At 38.2% G+C, this 7866-nt stretch overlaps 1 protein-coding gene across 6 annotated transcripts in view; it reads left to right on the top strand.

The window, feature by feature from the left end:
• App (amyloid beta precursor protein) overlaps positions 1–7866 on the top strand; it is a 260558-nt gene that overhangs the window by 80633 nt on the left and 172059 nt on the right. For all 6 annotated transcript variants that reach the window (XM_004627702.2, XM_004627701.2, XM_004627699.2 and 3 more), the window contains exon 3: positions 3599–3728. In XM_004627702.2, coding sequence (XP_004627759.1) covers positions 3599–3728 — 130 coding nt within the window. The remainder of the gene's footprint in view (positions 1–3598; positions 3729–7866) is intronic.

Raw genomic sequence — 7866 nt, 5'->3', positions numbered from 1 at the left:
ATATATATATATTTTTATATTAAGATTTTAGATGCTGCAAAGAAAATAGTAAACATTGAACTGATGCTTATAATTAATTATGGTGAAACTCTAAGAATTTGCTTAGCTATGAGGACATTTGTTTAATTATTATAATTTTATTCTTGACTAAAACTACAAACTCTGCTACCTTTTCAGCATAACAGTGTGTTCTTATCTCTAGACATACACTGGAGCACTTTAACAAAAATAGATGTGGTATTTGGAAGATTGCATTTGGGTGCTAGATGTAGTATTTGGAATATTTATCATTTAAAATATGTTTTATCATTTTGTTTTGTTTGCTTTTGCTTAGTTTATGGTTGGCTTGGGCCTGTGGGTATCACATTATCTAACTGGAGTTTAGCTGTACTTCAAAAGAAATTTGTTGCTTTGATATGTGATCTTCCTTTCCTTTTAAATAAACCTTCTGATGTTAGAATAGCAAAACTGTATTGTCTTTGGCATTTCTGAACAATTAAATTTATCTCTAAATAAAAGTAACTGAAGAAGGCTAAAGTGACTCTTTGCCTTTTATTGATTAGGACAATAGGCAAGCTCCTCATGGGCTTTATGTGATTCCAGTTTTATAACCTCTGCATTCTTCTGAGTAATTGCTAAATCGGTATGCTTACTTGCAGTTCCTACTTTGAGCACTGCGGAGCTAGTAGCTGATGATGAGGAAATAATGCCCATGCCATATATTGTGTGATGGAAGCTAGCAGGAATTTTTGTTTGGATGATCACTGTTTGAAGCTCTGTATCTCTTGGTAGACGCCCTCAGTTTGCTGAATTTAATTTGGGAGTTTGTAATTTTACTTGTTTAGACATTAATGGTCTAACAACACTGCTCTGTTGAATTGTAAATTACCATAGGAATCTGAAGATGGCATGTATTCTACATGAAAGGCATGTATTCTACATGAAAAAGCGGTCCCTTTCTGCTGCTAATAGGTATATGTACAAAAATTTGTTAGTTTAAAGTGGAAAGGAGGAAATGTGGTCTGCTGTATGGCTTACGGAAGACTAGTAACTCCCAATAAAATTTGCAGCAGAGTGTTTATTTCTGTGAAGTGGCAGCTAGAATCCCTTTAGAAAAATGTCGTAACTTTCACTTTACTGCACATAAAATTGTGTCCCTCAGGGCAAGCGCCACAATGCCATTGAGTTGATGACTCACTAACGCTGTACTTGTCTGATCTAATAAACAAGTAAAGGTGGTGGGAGAATTATACTTCTGCACGAAGAGCCACTTTGCCTTTCATCATATAGAGTGAAGCCATGGGACCATGACATTTTTAGTGCATTTTCAAGTAGAACATTATCTGTGATCTGAAATAGTTATATTGTAGTGTTAAGATATTTAAAAACAAAATCAAATAATGGCAAGGTAGCTGTGTTCCCCTTTGGAACTAGATCGCTGGCAGTATTTTGAAGAACCTTCCCCACTCCTAACCCAGGATTCTGATTTAGATATTTGTGTGTGCGTGTGAGCATATGTGTGTGTTCTTTTAGCATATTCCTCCACTGTTGATTGATCTCTTCCACTTCAATCTTTTAAATAGACTACTTTTAGAGAAGCTATAGGCTTTTCTAAAAAGTGGAGAAAAATTGAGAAAAAGGTCCAGAGATTTTTTAAATATTCCTTACCCTCACAAATAAGACCTTTCCCATTATTAATCTGTGTTACACTTGTTACAGTTGGAGAATTTACACTGACATACAATTATCACCCAGGGTTCACTCTTGATGTATATTTTTTGGTTTGGACAAGTACAGATTTCCTGAATCTACTATTATGCTATCACATAGAGTAGTATCTCTGCTGTAGCATCCACTATGTCAGTGATGGTGAACCTTTCAAAGCTTTCAATGATAACAAATAGCCCACTGTGGCATGCATGACATAGGTTCACCACTGATGCTCTCTGTCCTGTTTATCTCTCTCACAATCCCAACTCTGCTGATCCCTGATGTTGTTGCATTTCTTTCCCAGAAATTCATAAGTATGTAGTCTTTATCGATGGTTTTCTACATTAGTCAGCTTCTCATCACTATGACAAAATACCTGAAATCATCCACTTAGTAAGAAAAGGTTTGTTTTGGCTCTTGGTTTCTGAAGTTCCAGTCCATGGTTGCTTGGCCTGATGCTTTGGACCTGTGTAGCCAGCTCAGGTGGAAGCTGCTGCCTTCTAGTCCACATGACATGGTGTCCAATGTAGGGATGCCTGTCTGCCCCAGCGTGAAGCGCCTGATGTCCAATGAGCACACGCTTCTCCTCTGCTCTCAGAGTTACCTGTGGCCTCCTCTCCCCTCAGTGGCTTCCGCCCTCAAGTTTTGAAGATCAGCACCTTATTTTCTCTCATCCAATGCAATAGTCTTCTTTTCATATCTCATAAGTGCCCTCACTAGCGATTTTTCCAATATTCTCGTTTTTCAGTCCGGGATTCTCGTTCCTTCAGTGATCTTGCTTTCTCATTCTTTGTCTCTAATTTTCTGTGATGATCACATTATGTATCCTGACATTACCAATAATTACAACTTGCCCCAAATCTTAATTTCTATGATCAGACTTTCAAATTCTATTCCCAGCCCCTGTCCATGGTATATCTGCAACCCAAAGTCTTTTAGCCTACTCCAGGATCCACATTTCATAGTCTATCACCTTCTAACTGTACACAATTTTGTTATGTTCCCACTTTGACCACTTCTGACTCATGGTGCAGAGTTAGAGGCATATTATTATTATTATTATTATTATTATTATTATCATTATTATGCCCTAGTTCTTACCTCCTGTTGTTATTTATCTGGCAGAACAGCTCATTTTAGGTATACACATTTGTACTTACATTTTTCCTTTAAGTCTCTGCTAATTACTCATAATAGAAGTGGTCTGATATTTCACAAGTGTATTTTAGATGACTGAGTTTGACATTCATTCCAGGTGTTCAGTACTTGTTCTACTAAGAACAGAATCAAAGTGATGGCATGAAGAGTGGTTGATGGAAGAAAATTCACCAGCACAGTGCCTTATCCCAGTGACCCCCTTGAAGAATTTTTTTGAAAAATTACTGCTATGTAAATTACCTCAAATAAAGAGACTGACTTTTACATAGGAAGCTTGTTGTGTGTCATATTCTGTTTATGAAATACTTGTCTCGTTAGCTAGGGGTAGGTGGAATTAACTAAAGGTCATCTACCTCAGTTTGTGTACTCGAGCACTTACTTAGACCGCTACAGGCTGTCATCCTCACACGAGATTATTTTGCATTATGGTTCCATATTTTAAAGAATCCTTCCATTCTCCTCTTTGTTTCTACTTTATCTCTCCTGGAAAAATACTTGAATGCCAATAGGTGCAGTAACACATGATCCACATTGTTTAGTGGAATTGCTGTAAACTTTATCACCTTGCTCCTTTTTCTTCACACTGCCTTTATTTAGCTTGGCTGAAGTAGAACAGGTTTGCCTGGTAGGGGACAGCCATGCCTTTCATGATGACAGAGGGTCCTTAGGTGCATGTACACGTGGGCATCTGCTCCAGGTAATCATTTCCTCTTTCTTTGTGCTCTCCCAGGTCTACCCAGAGCTGCAGATCACCAACGTGGTGGAAGCCAACCAACCAGTGACCATCCAGAACTGGTGCAAGCGGAGCCGCAAGCAGTGCAAGACCCATCCCCACTTCGTGATTCCTTACCGCTGCTTAGGTGAGCTGGCTGGCTGTGTCGCTGGCATTGGCTGGTCAGGCTTGGGTGCTGAAAAAGAAGGGAGCCACTGGGAGGTTGAGCGCAGCAACTCTTCCTTTCACATATTGCCACTGTCCATAGTTAATGCCCCATATCTGTGAGTCCTACACTTGTAGATTCAACCAACCGTATGTGGAAAATATTTAGAAAAAAGAAAAAGTTTTGTCCGTACTGAACATGTACAGAATATTTTCTTGTCAATATTTCCTAAAATAGAAAGAGTAACAAGGTGTTCTAAGTAATATAGAGATGATTTAAAGTGTACAGGAAGCTATTCATAGGTTGTATGCAAATACTACGGCACATAAAATAAGGGAATTACTGAGAGTGCAGATTTCAGTATCCTTGCAGAATCCTCAAACCAACCCTATGTACACACTGAGTAATGGTTGTATTTTTCTGTTTTGGACAGTTGAGATAGTGTCTTATGAGAGTATAAGAGCAGAATTTTTGTTTTTCTTTCTTTCTTTTTTTTTTTTTGCGAAACCAGGGATTGAACTCAGGCCCTTGCGCTTGCCAGGGAAGTGCTTATTCCACTGAGCCATCTCCCCGGCCCCAGAGCAGAATTTTTGAATACCCTGCCCGCAAATGAATCTTTCAAATGAATCTTTCACTGACTTCAGATTTCACTTTCAGTTTTTATTTATGAAATTGGGTTTAATGTGGTATCATGCTTTTTTTGTGCTTGAAACACTGTCATAAGCCCATGTTTTATGTATGACCTAGTGATTAATTTCTTCCCCATTGATATTTTTACATAATCAGGCATTGTGAAAATTTGTGATCTTTGATCTACTTAATTTTAATGCATCCTTCATAAGTTTATTCCTCAGTAGAAAGACTGTAAATAAGAACAGAGATCTTTATACGGAGACCGTGGACAAATGGTGGTACATATCCTGATGACTAACAGGAAACTTTAGAGGAAAGTCCTTGTTTTCCTAGCAGGGCCCTGGGTTCCATCTCCAGTATCACAGAAAGGAAGGTCTCCGTTGGAAACTTAGAAAATGAGGGTAACTGCTGGAGATTTTGGAGATCTCTGCAATATTTGTTCAAAAATGCATAAAAGCATACCGACTGCTGCTTATTCATGTGCAGGATTTGAGAAATAAATAGATAACGAGGCATTCAAGTGAGGATTTCATGTGGTAAATTGACTACTCATAATGTAATTTTGATGATTAGAGTATGGAAAACTAGATCCGGCTTGGACTCGTGGTGATCCTCCTGCTTTCAGCCTCCCCAGCGTTGGGATTACAGGCCTGCACACTGTGCCCCTACTCTGGCCGACTCAGCCCGCCCTGAGGGAGAGGTTGACACCACATGTGACATCAAACCTCGGTTCCTGTGCTTGCTTAAGCTTGCCTAAACAGATGCTTTAGACCGCTGAGCTATCTCACCCTAGATTTCATTTTTGTTGTTCCTATCGTTCTTCCTCATCTTTGTTCCTAAATGCTTTGTAAAGCCTTCTGTGATTTTCTCTGTGGTCAAGAAGTAAAGATTCTATTATATGCAACAAAATGCCACTTAAATATGCACTGCAGAGCTCCTATTTCAGAATACTATAGAAGTCCAGCTATCCTCCAAGAACTGTGGATTTCTAACTTACTCCTCCAAGAAATAACGCAGAGACCATACTGTTTGAGACAAGTTATGAGGTAGGTGATGAGTTAGCGAGGTAGGGCAAGCTTTCTAAAAGATTTTTTTGATACTATAATTGACTAAAAGTTAAACTTCACATTAAGATTATAAGTTTACTGCACCGTGCCAATAGGTGTCATATCCCTGGACCACATGTCATTTGTATCCTGACCATGTCTTGCCCCTCCTGAAATTCTCCAAATATTAAAAAAGATCTTTTTCCTTATGGCAAAAGAGAATTGAAACTCCTTCATTTCTCTTTTTCTGTTTTTTTTTTTGGAAAAAACAGTGCAGAAAAGGTAAAATATGTCAAAACAAAACAAAACAAAAACTCCTCAACTTTACATATAAAGCCAGAAGATTTTATGATAATACTTTGAATACAGAGAAACTATCAAAATATTTGTTATTATTGTGACACAGTGAACGGATTTATGCCCCATTTAGGGAAATATCAACTTAAGTAATTTGTTGTTGTTTTTTTTTTTAAATAATTATTCTCATCCAGCTAATGCCAGTTTTTGTTATTCATATTAATGGCCTTTCCTTGGCTTACATATTTTTTTTTGAACATATAAAAAATGAACCACTTCAAGATGTAGCATTTCACTGGCAGATATTTCCATAGCTGTACAGAGTACACGTGGGTCAGAGGAAATGAAGAGGACGTGAACTGTCAGAAAGCCTACGTGGAAAGCTGGGAATGAATTGATTCCTGCCAAGGCCTTGCCTCGAGCAACTACCAGGTTTCTCTTTTATCTTTTGGTGAAGATTCTAAGCTCCTTTGATGTGTGCGTGTATAATTCAAGGAGACGGGTCACTTGTGACACGCTTAGCCAACTTCCCTGTTCTGGTGCAGCATCTGACGTGAGAGGAGCACATTGACACTAACTGTTCTTGGCTTATTTAAATCATTTGTCATATTCCTTACTTTATAAATCCCTGGTCTTTTTCCATCTGGACCTGAAATGGGCCCTAATGTGACACTTAGAGGATTGCCTCCTACTTTGTCACTGAGTTTAGATTAGAATTAAGAAGTATGGGCATCGTTCGCTCCTTAGGTATAGGCAAATTTTCCTAAGGTCTCAAATGCATTACACAAGATAGTGAAAATAATGTTGATATGTATGTGTAATGTCTTGTATTTCAGTAAAACAAGTAAAAAGTTGAGAGTATAACTCTTACATACATTTTATTTGCACTGATACTGCAAGATCCCAATAATTTTAGCATTGCTTTTACTTTCCTCCTTTCATTTTCCCCTTTCCTTCCTTTTGTTTCTTCTCTTCTTTGTCTTCTTTCTCCTCCTGATTTCTTAGTCTCTTAACCATCACCATATCAAACCTTTTGTAACTGCATCATACATTGGCTGAAATGATGCCGTTCTGAGCCATGGTGTGTTGATTCCATTAGCTTCCTTCATGGTTATAAATACTGAGTCAGAAAGGTTGAATTTATTGCCGTAAGACTCACACCCACTAGGTGGTAGGATTAGGACCAGATCCCGCCATCTTTAAATTTATAACCTAGTGCTCCTTAGAGCGTATCAAAACTTTTTATTACAGCAATGTTTACCTGGTTTGTAAAATTAGATTTTATAGTAAAAGCTGTGACTTAGAATCAATAAGTAGAACTTTAAATAAATTGCAACAGATGTTGATAAAGGTGACAACCATGACCCCAGTATAGTATAAATCTCCATGTGATGTTTTCTACTTTAGAGTTACAATAGATAAATAAGATTCTTACTTATTACTTGCTGCTTGCACAAAAAAATATTGTTTAGCATCAACCTAAGAATTCTCTAAAATCTCTGGCTATATCCAAATACATTCTGTAGACAAAAGAGATTGTCACTAAAGTCAATTCTCACACAAATGCTACCTTGAAAACAAAGTCAGGGGAGATAGCTCCGTGGCATAAGTGCCTGCCTGGCAAGCATGAGGTTCTGAGTTTGATCCCTGGTACCAAAAAAAGAGAAATGAAGTCAAACTGTCTTAATGCATGAAATAAGCTTGAAGAGAGCATAGAGCCTGTTGTGCCTGTCATGTACCCTCCCTAGCCCTCTCTGTTGGCAAGGATCCAGGGTTGCATTGGGTAACTTTTCTCAAAACTGTGTTTGTCATGAACATGCCTTGCTGTAGGAACTTGTGATGGGACACCTGAATCAAGTTACTGCTGCCGGTTTCTGCCCATGGAGTCAATTGTTTCTGTTTCTCTTGTTTCTGTTTCTCCAGCCTTTGTTTTCCGTACTGCTGCTGGATCTCTTTTACTCATACAAATGATTACTGCATGTGTAATTCAATGCATAACAATTTATCCTCACATAAAGGAAAATTTTTTTCCTTTTCTTCCTTCCCTCCTTCTTCTCTTCTCTTCTCTTCTCTTCTCTTCTCTTCTCTTCTCTTCTCTTCTCTTCTCTTCTCTTCTCTTCTCTTCTCCTTCCTCCTCCCCCTCC

Source organism: Octodon degus, unplaced genomic scaffold, assembly GCF_000260255.1.
Source record: "Octodon degus isolate 3935 unplaced genomic scaffold, OctDeg1.0 scaffold00020, whole genome shotgun sequence".
NCBI lineage: Eukaryota > Metazoa > Chordata > Mammalia > Rodentia > Octodontidae > Octodon > Octodon degus.
The sequence above is the reverse complement of the archived record's forward strand: the minus strand, read 5'-3'. Positions and strand labels throughout refer to the sequence as shown.